The following is a 12020-nucleotide window of genomic DNA, read 5'->3' as shown; positions in this document are numbered from 1 at the left end:
TCAAATGTGGTTACTCTGGTTTGCAAATCTGGACACCTGCTGTCAAAATCAACAGTCCTGCTCTTTGGGACTCTAATGCTTTTTATTTAGAATATCCTCTTGGCTCTCTCTTATATAAGCATCCTCTAAGACCATACCATCCAATAGAATTTTCTGTGATGATGGAAATGTTCTATGTGTGTGTTCTCCAATAGCCTCTAGCCTATTTGAGTGCTCAAAATGTGGCTAATGTAAGTTTAAATTCTGTTTAATTTTAATTATTCACACTTTAAGTTTACACACATGGCCAGTGGGTACCATGTTGGTGGTGTGTTTATGGGATGGAGACTCAGCCTTTGGATTATTTTACTAGTTTATTCCCCAAGAGGGAACAGTCTTTCCTTTGCTTTTCAGGTAATCAGAAGAATTAACCTAATCCTTCAGGCCTTCAGGATAGACTGAAATTTCTCTATAGCCTAATACTTTGTTCATATTTCTATTGTTTCTGCTCAGTGCCCCATCCATCCAAAGAGATTCCAAGTCTCTTTTCCTGATAAGTCAGGGGAGACAAAAACTTGTGGCAAAGTTTCTTGGCCAATGTGAATGGAGGAAGAAAGGGCCTAGGGTAGCATTTCAGTTGTTTGTGCCATAGAGTGGTGCTGGAAGCATCTGGAAAGTGTTTTTTTTTTTTTTTCCTCTTAGGAAGCATCTATGACATCTCTCAGAGGATGCCACCAGGCCAAATTGCCAAAACCAAAACAATGACAGAAGTAACAAAACCAGGGGGAGATCCATCCTAAAGGACGCCAGTGGAAGACAGAGTATGACTGGACCAGAGCCTTCCTGCCATATAAAATTATGACTCCTCATAATGCCACATGGACTAGATTTTACCCCTTCAATGAATAAAATCAGAGACCAAAATCCTGAATTGACTGAGTTCAAGTCTAAGTTGAGAAAATACGAAGTGACTGAAGTTACTCTCCAGAAAACTTGAGTCACAGAAAATAATAGATGGATTTTTTTTCAGGTGTATATCTCAGGTGTAGTCAAGTATGATATATAAAAGGTTAAAACAACAAAATAAACTTCCATCAGTGCATCATGGCCATATACTGTAGCCTGCACTGTAGACTGGTAAACGTGAAGGGAGTATGAGCCAGTGTGGGAGAATTTCCAAAATAGTGAGTGGAGGAGGCAAGTCACAGGAGAACATATACAAACATTATATAAGAAAATCAACTGGCAAAATGGAGTAATACTTGTCTTAGGGATGCATGTGTAAGTGGTAGGAACTATAAAACAAGTAGAGAAATATTACAAAAGTCAGGATAGGAATTACCTCTGGGAGTTGAGGAGGAGGATGGAATCAAGGGGCGCCCGTGGTAATGTAAATGTTCTTTTACTTAAGCTGTCTGGTGGGGACAAAGTTGTTTATTTTTGCTGTTACAACTATTATTAAAATAAATAATAAGGCCAGGGGAATAGTATATGTACAATGTGATATCATTTCTATAAAGTTTAACATTATATAGAACTAGGAAAAAAAAGAAATCATATGGATCTAGCTGTTTCTAGATTCATATTAAAATTATAAAATGTACCCCAAGGGGCACCTGGCTGGCTCATTTCAGTGGAGCACGTGACTCTTGATCTCAGGGTGGTGCGTCTGAGCCCCACGTTAGCTGTGGAGCCTACTATCCAGATTCAGGATAGTGGTTAACTCAGAGAAGGGAACGAAAAAGCATCAAGCAGGTCTTACAGGTGCTTCTGTTTCAGCACTCCTTTTTATTTTTTATTTTTTTAGTTGAGTGATGTCTGTTTCATTTGGATATGCATACAATATTTCACCAAAACAATATTTCACCAGCATGGCTTCATGAGAGAATCTGCAGGGAGTGCAGCAAAAGAGCAGGTGGACAAGAGAAGAAAGCACACGAGGGAAAGGCCAGATTATCTCTAGGTTCATCACACTGAGTGCTGGGGCTAGAAAGAGGTCGCTGAAAAACCCGCCGTGTGCAGAGCCAGGCGCACAATAGGGAAGCATTAGGCCTTTTGGCTGAGAGTGATCTCTTGTTAACTGATGCCTGTGAGAAAACAGAGGGTCCCAGGATTTCATTCAGTCATTCCTTCAGCCTGATTGTATTGACTGTTGCCATTGGTAGGCTTTATTCTGCTCACCTCTTGTTTTGTGCATCTTTTTCAACAAGTGGAGAACAAACTGGAAAGGATTGCAAAATTCCAAAAAGAATCGATGTCAGGTAGGTAAGGGGTTAAGAGATAACTCAGCATCTTGCATTTTTGTTTGCTTGCTTGCTTATTTTTAGGACCACAATTAGAGTATATGTTTTGGAATCAGATTGCCTCGGTTCAGATTCCAGCTCCACTGATTGTTGGCTGTGTGTTCTTAAGCCAAATGCTTAACCTCTCTGTCTTAATTCCATGATCTGCAAAAACATGGATGACAGTATCTACCTCATGGAGGTATGAGGATTAAATGAATTAATGTATGTAAAAACCTCAGAACACATGCTGTATAAGGGTTTCCTAATGATTTTAGCCTCACTAAGTTTTTTTTTTTTTCAAGTTTCCAGGCCTAAATGAATTATCATCTTTTAAACAATGTCAGAAATTGTCATACTAATTGGTTACTCAAGAAGATAGAAATGGGGTCAAGTGTGGTGGCGCTGGGACAGATAATCAGGCAAGATAATCAGGTGTCCAGGTACAGGGTTAGACTAGAGATAGAAATTTAAGAGTCATTAGTATGCAGATTTCAGTGGTTGATCTTAAGGTAGGTCTTAAAATCCCCCAGATGATCCTGTATACCCCTCATGATGAATAAAAACTGTCCCCACTGTTTTTCAAGTGAGAAGTTTAATCCTTGCCTCATTGCTCTCATTTACTTTCCTCTTAGGATGGCATTAGTCTAGGGTTCTGTCTTTTTTCATGTAGTCTGTTTTCACAATGACTTGAATGGACGATGCTAGACATCAAGGAGGGAGGAGATAAAGGTTTGTCATCTAAAGGAACAATAATAGTTATTAGTAGCACACATGAGATCAAATAACACACTATGGAAAAGGAATGCTAACTCATTTTGAAAAGGAAAAAGAAAACACAAAATCCTGTGAGATTTAATTCTGACTCATAACAAAAAACTTTATAGGCATTCAGCTATCTAGTTCTCTGCTTTATTTGCTGACAACAAGGCCCAGAAAGCATGTATTTTTGTTACTTTATATATATGTCTCCAGGTTTGCTTCTTTCAGTAGCTAGAGAGTTGAAAATAGTATTTTTGAGTGCTTCGATGTAGCATTTCTTATATCGGAATATTTTAATGTCACTGAAATGTATTTAATAAATTCTAGATGCATATGTCACTGTGCTAAGGGCCATTCAAAGCAATGGAAGTTGATGTTTTGCTCAGTAGGCCTTGCCAATTATGGTCTGTGTCAGAGGCCTGGACTTTGTTATTATGTTCTTGAGGAATATGAGCAGCTTTTTCTAGCCATTAAGGCTAAGGATTAAAAATTAAATTTCTAGAGAAAAATAAGCCTTGGATAACTTTGGAGAATGGTTAAACCTTTCATCCTATACATTCGATTATTATCAAGTGCCTAATTTGTGCCAGTCGTACTGATTCTGAAGATGCTGCATCTAATGACAGACTTTTTTTCAGAACAGTTCATTATGATTCCAATTTGGTCAATTTCCTATGTCACTATATTCATTGTCATTGACTTTCTCTCTATGCTTATTGATCCCTTGGACTACAGACGCTTTTTCCCATAGTTGTTATTCTGAGGTGGTTTTCTCCTCATAAGAAATGCCAGGTCACTGTCTGGGGAGTGTTAAATAACTTTATGGTGATTATATCCTGAAAGTGGTCATTTCATCTTATTTTGTTTGGCTTATTCATCATTTGTCTTAATCTTGAAGGTAAGAAATCTCAATATCCATCTTAGTGTGTGGTCTCAACTTTGGAAGGAGTTGCTTGTCAGGACTTTTAGAAATATTAGGAGCTCTTTTGGATCATTTACCCACTGAACATAATGGAAAAATGGCCCCAAACTCTCTCTGAAATTGCAGTTAATTTATATGAAAAATGAAGAATCTACTGAGAGAGCATTTTACTACTTGGTGATCATTTAGCTTTTTAAAATTGTGATAAAAGAGAAATCACTAACCACAGCAATAGCAGCAATGTTTCTGCCATAACAGACATTTCTAATTAATTCCTTGGCTATTAAACCCTTCAGGCCAATCTGCATGAGCAATAAAAAGGCTGAGCAGAGGATGATGGAGAAAGTTTTTCTTTTTCTACTGTCAGTTTTACCAGTCATATTTTTTCATTTTTCTGAGGCACAAACTAGGAGTACAAAAATGGCTAGGGAAAAATTAAAAAGGATCAAATATTCTCTACATAGCTATTAAAATAAAAATTCCCACCTGCATATTATAGAATTAAATGATTCTGAGGAATGTATTAGCCTTTAGTATTCCTTCAGTAGTTCTTTTGCTACAATAACTTCTCACAAAAAAGACGTAGTGACAGTTTCTGAGCTTGTCTAGAAAGAAGCAACATGACTCTGGTTTTCTTTCCAGTAGATGGTGATTTTGGAACAGGAAGATTTATGAATTCCTTTTGAATTGTATACACAGTTACTTCTCCAAGAATACCAAACTGAATACTTTTTCATCTCTGTTTTCCTTCTTATTTCAGGGCATATAGTAATTTGCCTTCCATAGCTACTGATGGTTAAAGGCTTTCATCTTTCTCTTAGCATCTTTCTTAAATTCTTCTTTTTTTTAAAGATTTTTTGTATATATTTGAGAGAGGAGAGCGTCCAAGAGGAGCTGGGTAGGGGAGAGGGAGAAGCAGGTTTCCCACTGAATGGGGAGCCCAATGCAGGGTTCATAACCTGAGCCGAAGGCAGAGGCTTGACCGACTGAGCCGCCCAGGCGCCCTTTTTAAAATTCTTCGCTTGGGTTAATCTTAAGCCAAATTTGGATAGAGATTCAGTGTTTTGCAGCTGGTGGCTAGCGAAGCTGCAGGTTCTATTGCTTTGTGTTAAACGATGTCTAAATTTGCTTGAGTTGAGTATCAGTCCCTTTTACTGTATAGATAGGAAATATCCAGGACTGGCTCCATGCCTCCCCAATGCAATTGCTGAATGGAAGTTCATAAAAAACAGTGTCTGACTTTGTAAGTTACATTGACATGCTTTATTTTATTTTATTTTATTTTTATTTTTTATTTTTTTGAGAGAGAATAGGGAGTGGAGAGTAGGGAGGAGCAGAGGGAGAGGGAGAGAGAGAATCTCAAGCAGGCTCCATGCCCAGCACAGAGCCCAGTGTAGGGCTTGATGTCATGACCTGAGATCATGACCTGAGCAGAAATTGTTAGTTAGAGACTTAACCAACTAAGCCACCGAGGCACCCCCTACATTGACATACTTTTCATCATTGCATGTTGACAGCCCTTTGAGGTAGGCATGACAGGGATTACTGTGTCCTCTTTATAGAATGAGGGAATTGAGGTTTGGAGAGATTAAAATAATTCTCTAAGGTCACTCATGAGCTAAGTAGTGGAAGCAGGATTAAAACTCTAGCTTCTGAAGCTCTCTAGTCCCGCCCCTTCCCCCAAACCACATTAACTCTATGCCACATTGCCCCCATGCTTTAATGGAGTTTTCAGATACCTGGAAAGATGTAGCTGTAGCATAAATTGAAACAATAGATTTGGGAATGAGAAGATGGGGGCTGAAGGTGCAATTCTACTACTTCTTAGTGACCTTAGACCTTTTAATCAAGTGATTCTGCTTATTTCCAACAGAGAGAACCCCAAAGTGTTATGGTCCTGAGTTTCACAAGCATTTCTCTGACTTGTGGGTTAGAAAAATCTAATTTGTCTTTAGTATCTCTTGTGAAGAACTTGATAGAGAATACTGGCTACTGCTATTTGTCAAGAAAATCATGACTTCAGTCCTAGAAAACACTTACTGCTGAGTGAATGGAATGATTATTTTCTATATTTGAAATTCTTTTGACTGTGTAGATTGTTATTATGAAAACTTCATTTTATAAATCAAAGAGCAAAAGGAACTTAGGACTTCCTAATGCATTGTAAGTTCAAAATAGTAGCTTCTAAACTTTAAAAAAAAAACGATTTATTTATTTATTTATTTATTTATTTATTTATTTATTTATTTATCTATCTATCTTAGAGAGAGAGTGTGTGTGAGTGGCAGGGGGAAGGGCAGAGAGAGAGGGAGGAGTAAAGACTGAAGCAGACTCCTCGCTGAACGCGAGCCTGATGTGGGTCTCAATCCCATGACCCTGAGACCATGATCCAAATCAAAACCAAGAATCAGATACTCAACAGACTGAGCCACCCAGGTGCCCCTCAAAACTTTTTTGATTAATACATACTCTACTAATATATTAGTGCTATACACAAAAATTGAAATTCCTAAGAATGAGGCAGAAATACAAATAGCTTTTCTCATATTTTCTTCTTTTCTTTGTCCCATAAATGAGTTGTTTGGTTTATTCCCTGGATTATGTGCAACACTCACTGGAAATTGCTGTTTTAAAGAACAAAAGAAAATATCAATAGCGGACTAGATAGATCAAGAATGTATGAAATCTTGTCACGTGTTCTGTAACTCATTTTCCCTGGTCCCAATCCCTGGCTGATTTTCAAGAGCACATGTTAAGAATTAAAGTTTTTGGACATGCTTCATTCTAAAGAGAGAATTGATACAATGAAGTAACTTGAGAAGATTAAAGATACAAAACTAAACAATAATGAGATCCTTTAACGTGCAGCATATAGACTGAATCCCTGTGCATGAGACTCCATCCCGACAACAATTGTGAGGTTCTGAAACTTTCTCTCAGGAACTGTTTTAATGACTTCCATATATACATGAAAGAAAGTATCCAGGAGAACATGGAGAAAATTAAAATTTTGTGGAGAATGAAAGCGAGCCCAGGGGTAATTTGTAACCACATGCATAGGATATTTATAGCCTCATTGTCTTTTTCGTTTTTATCACAGCTCTGTGAAATAGCCATTATTATTCCAATTTTTTGATTAGAAAAAACAAAGTTAAAAAAAAAAAGAAAAAAAGGTCAGACTAAATGACCTAAGATCATCTAGTCAGTGAAGGTGACATCAGAACTCTGAGCCAACCTGGTGATGCGCTCTCTATGACAGGCTGCCTCGCTATCTGCCACACAGCTGAGTATGTGTCTTTTTTTGTAATTCCCGAAGTGAAATATGATGAGGATGAATGTTCCTAAGGTGTGTGTCAAGCTAAATAAAGAGGTAAACAGAGGCAAGAAGGGGCCTTGACCTACCAGAAACCGATTTTGTTTGGGAATAGCAAAGGAATTGCAATTTGGGGCACCATCTGTAGCACACTAGAGGTGAAACCTGAGGGTTTGGGGTAGGCCATGTTTATGGGTCAGGAGTGCAGAGAAGGGGGAGTTTAGCAAGAGTCCAAGCAGCAAGTCCGTTGGCTTGAGGATGAGGAGAGGTTCTTGGTAGCTCTTCATTGGTTAAGCCATGAGTTTTGGTTGGCTGTAAATTAGGCATTTATGGGAAACTAGTGTCTCAGGCCTCAAATTTGTTTTCCTGAGGACACAGGCTTGATTTTCCTTTTCTAGCCTTGATTCCATTTTAGATTGAAATCTTTTCACAGAGGGGTTGGACACTGCTTTCTTACAAAGGACTATGGCCAGCGGTATGGCTAAGGATCATGGAAAAACTGGTGAAAGACAAATTGGAGTCAAAGCAAATTAGAAAATGCATATAAAAAAAGAATGGAAGATTCAGCAAAAACCCTGCATACAAAATATTAACCATATTTTGGCAAGAAATGTTAACCATGTTTTGAAAAGAAAAGTTCTTTTTCCTCTCAATTCTAGGTTTATGCTAGTTATTTGAAAGAGTACATTAATGAAGTTTAATGATATGAATAAATAGGTGGGAGAGGAAGAAAGGGCGAGGGAAGAGATGGAGATGGTGACAGTTTTCTTTAGATAATTGCCCTCTTTGAGATGGGGTGTATTTCTTAAGAAATTCATATATATATTTGAGTTGAAACTCTTAATATTGTTGGAATGCAGTTATTTGCAGATGGGAATTAGTCATATATCCTTTGAGTTTTCTTTTCTATTTTTCATTTATTCATTCTTTTTTTGGAAAAGATTATTTAAGAGAGGGGGCTGTGCAGAGGGAGAGAATCTTTAAGCAGACTCCATGCCGAGTGCAGATTCCTGACTTGGGGCTCCATCTCATGACCCATGAAATCATGACCTAAGCCAAAACCAAGAGTCAGACACTTACTGGACTGAGTCACCCAAGTGCCCCTCATTTATTTATTCCTTTACCTCCACATTTCACTTGCATTTTCCCCCTCTTATCCATGAACACGTTCTCTTACAACAATATGAATAAATTCTCACTGTGCACCAGGTAGTTGTTTAGTGTGTCCAGTATATATCCTGTTCCAGTCTGTATACTTAGAAAATAACCATGGTTTTGCATACATTTTTCCCCAAAATTTTATTGTGAAAAAAATCAAATTACAGAAAAGTTTGAAGAATTGTGCAGTGAACACCATCTAGATTTTACCAATAACATTTTGCTTTATTTACTGTATTAGGTATTCATTTTCCATCCCTCTGTCCATATTAAAATCTAATTAAGGGACACCTAGGTGGCTTAGTGGTTAGGCATCTGCCTTTGGCTCAGGGCATGATCCTGAGGTCCAGGGATCAAGTCCCGCATCAGGCTCCCTCTGCCTACGTCTCTGCCTCTCTCTGTGTCTCTCATGAATAAATAAAATCTTTAAAAAACTCTAATTAATAACAGCATGCTGAAGTTTTAGAAAGGCATTGATGTCTGCAATTCACTTTGAAATGCACCTAGAAATGAAGATTAATGATGTATTTATTTGTTTACAGTTTATTTTTATTTTTTTAAAAAAGATTTTATTTATTTATTCACGACAGACACAGAGAGAACGAGAGAGAAGCAGAGACACAGGCAGAGGGAGAAGCAGGCTCCATGCAGGGAGCCCGATGTGGGACTGGATCCCGGGTCTCCAGGATCACACCCTGGGCTGAAGGTGGCGCTAAACCGCTGGGCCACCGGGGCTGCCCTGTTTATAGTTTGTTTAGTTAACATTTACAAACAGAGAAATAAATGATTGACTTTTAAGGATGCTATTCAATGAGTTTTGACAACTGCCGTATTTATTGTTAATTTACATGGATGTTAGTGTGTCCTATAAGTGTTTCTATTGTTCACTTTTCTCATCAACCTCTGCTTTTAGGATGCATCTCTGCTGCCATGGTACACCTGACCAGTTGGTGACCATGCCTACTTTCAGAGTAGTAGTGACTGTTAGAAGTTATCCGTTTAATATATTAAGCGGAGTGCCATTCTAAGGCACTAGATGATTGTGAGCTTTTTTCATTCATTTCAGATTTAATAAGTAGCTATTCTGTGTCTGCAGTGTGATGGGCGCTGGATTTATTGTGGTGATCCTTTTTCTGCTGTCAGTACTCAGAGCTTTTTGAGGAGATGGTTATTTACCATAACTCTCAAGAGTGAATTGTGTGTTTCTTATCACACTGAAGTATAACTAAAGTTCCTTAAAATATGCAAAAGGAACATTGAAAATGCATTAACTGGTTAGAATTCAGAATGAATTTGGAAACCTGCTTGTGGAAGTATATGCTAGCTTGGTGTTTAAATGAGGTAATAAAACAGCCAACACTTACTGAACATTTAGTGCATAGTAGCCCCTGTGCTGAGCATCCTACATCTTACCTATGAAATTGGTACTATTTCCTTCATTTTATAGGTGAAGAAAACTCAGTTTAGAGGGGTTAATACATTGCCCAAGGGCATGTAGAGTGGAATTTGGACTTATGCCCATCTCTCTCTAGAGCTTGGGCCATGAGCATTTGTTATACTGATCATCAGAGGAGGAAAGAAGCTCCAGTGAGTGGCAAATATTTTGACCTAATGAGTCGTGGTAGATTGATATTTTTGATTCTGTGGAAATTCTGTTGTTTCAGTGCTCACATAGATCCACAAAACTGCATGATAGAATACAGCGTGGATATTGCTGCTCCTTTGAGCACTTTTTAAAAAAAGATTTTATTTATTTATTCATGAGAGACGCACAGAGAGGGACAGAGATACAGGCAGAGGGAGAAACAGGCTCCTCACAGGGAGCCCGATGTGGGACTTGATCCCGGGACCAGGATCATGCCCTAAGCCAAAGGCAGTTGCTCAACCGCTGAACCACCCAGCCATCCCTCTCTTGAGCACTTTGTGTGGAGGTGCATATTACTGAATTTTCTGGGCCTTGATTCTAGCATACTCAGATAGGAAAGGCCAACAGAACTAAAATGATGGTGTCCTCTTCAGTTTCTGAAGAGGGGAGATTAGAATGGAGGGGCACAAAAGAAGCTAGTAGTAAGTCATCTGAGGAGGAGAGAGTTCCCAGTAGTTGCTGGGATTCAGGGGCAGGGGTAGCTCTCTGGAATTCCTCCCAATGTTACTTAATGAGGGATGGATTATCCTCACGGACACTTGGGAACATGTAGGGGCTTTCGGTTGTCAGTGATTTGGGAGTGCTATGAAATTTAATGTGCTGGGTCAGAAATGATAAACATCCTACAATGCCTGAGTCAGGCTTACACAGAATGGAGTGCTCTTTCCCCAATGCCAGTTCTACTTCTGTTGGAATGAGGACTAGGAGAAAGCACAAGGAAAACTGGAGAGGATTCTGGGAGGAAACCAGATGTATCTTTAGTATGTTTTATTCATCTGGTCACAGTGTGCTTGTGTGTGTGTGTGTGTGTGTGTGTGTGTGTGTGTGTATAAGAGAGAGAGAGGGAGAGATCTTGGGGGTGTGTCTTATGTTACATTGAGAAAGTTATTGAGTTTACTCATACATGTGGACATTGATGTGATCTGCTAATGAGTTGAAAATTGGTTATGATGAGTTGTTCTTTTAATGCACTGCCAGAATTTATTTGAGATCATTTAAAAATGTTTGCATCTTTATTTATAAATAAAATTTGTCTGTAGTTTTCTTTTTCTGGAATATACTTATGTTAATAAGAACACCACAATGCATAAAAAAATAAGATGAATTCTTTGGTTGAGAATACATAAAATAGGAATTATTTGTACCTTAAAAATTATATATAATTCAGCTGTTATATTATCTAGCTGTCCTTGTAAAAATGGGACCTTTACTTTGCTATCCAGTGTTTCCTGTGATTGTTAATCTCTTCAAACTTTCTATCTACTACTTGGTCAAGTGTAGTAATTTTTATTTTGGTTGAAAATCAGTATGCATCCAAATTTTCATATTTATCACTGTCTTAGCTTGAGATCCCCAGAACACAGAGGCTAAAGCAAGGCTTTAGTGCTGTTTTATTGGGAGGTGCAGTCCTGCGACAGTGAAAGAGAGGGAGATGGGAACCAGGGAGAGATGGGAAGCAGATGCAAGTTGGTGCATTACCAAGATGCCCAGTGCTTCCTGAAGGATGAAGGGCATCTCCAAACAGGTTGTATGGAAAATAAGCTTTGGAATAGTGGGTCGGAGAGAGAAAGAGAGGTGGATTTATCTGCCAACTCCCTCCCACCTCCCTTCTCTCATTGGCCAGTGTTTGCCCCATTGGGAGTTTACTCCCTGCCCTTCCAGCCTACATCACCTGGCCTCTTTGCTGTGGAAGCTGGATCCTACTCTTGTGGAATGCTAATATTTAAGTCCTGTGGTTTCTGTCATGATGGGAAGGGGTGAGGGAAGCCATGTCTCCAGACCTGGTTCTTACCTCAGGAGAGAACGAGATCAAGGATGCCAGCAGATGAAGTGGCGGTGGTGGTGGCAACAGTGGCATCTGTGTGGCTGAGGGCTCCAGGAAACAGGTGCGGTCTTGAGAATCTGAGGTAATCCTTGAAGTGTGTCTGAACAAATTTCCATAGGTTTGCATCTATGTTC

General features: G+C 38.8%; 1 protein-coding gene across 2 annotated transcripts in view; it reads left to right on the top strand.

Moving 5' to 3' along the window:
* The window catches only part of AEBP2 (AE binding protein 2), a 205144-nt gene that overhangs the window by 142243 nt on the left and 50881 nt on the right, over positions 1 to 12020 (top strand). The window contains exon 9 of one of the 2 annotated variants that reach the window (XM_077870859.1): positions 682 to 848. The exons of the other annotated variant lie outside the window; for it this stretch is intronic. Coding sequence (XP_077726985.1) covers positions 682 to 694 — 13 coding nt within the window. The 3' untranslated portion in view covers positions 695 to 848. Of the gene's footprint in view, positions 1 to 681; positions 849 to 12020 lie in introns of those variants that run through there. 2 annotated transcript variants of the gene reach the window in all.

This window comes from Canis aureus, chromosome 25 (assembly GCF_053574225.1).
Source record: "Canis aureus isolate CA01 chromosome 25, VMU_Caureus_v.1.0, whole genome shotgun sequence".
Taxonomy (NCBI): Eukaryota; Metazoa; Chordata; class Mammalia; order Carnivora; family Canidae; genus Canis; species Canis aureus.
The sequence above is the reverse complement of the archived record's forward strand: the minus strand, read 5'-3'. Positions and strand labels throughout refer to the sequence as shown.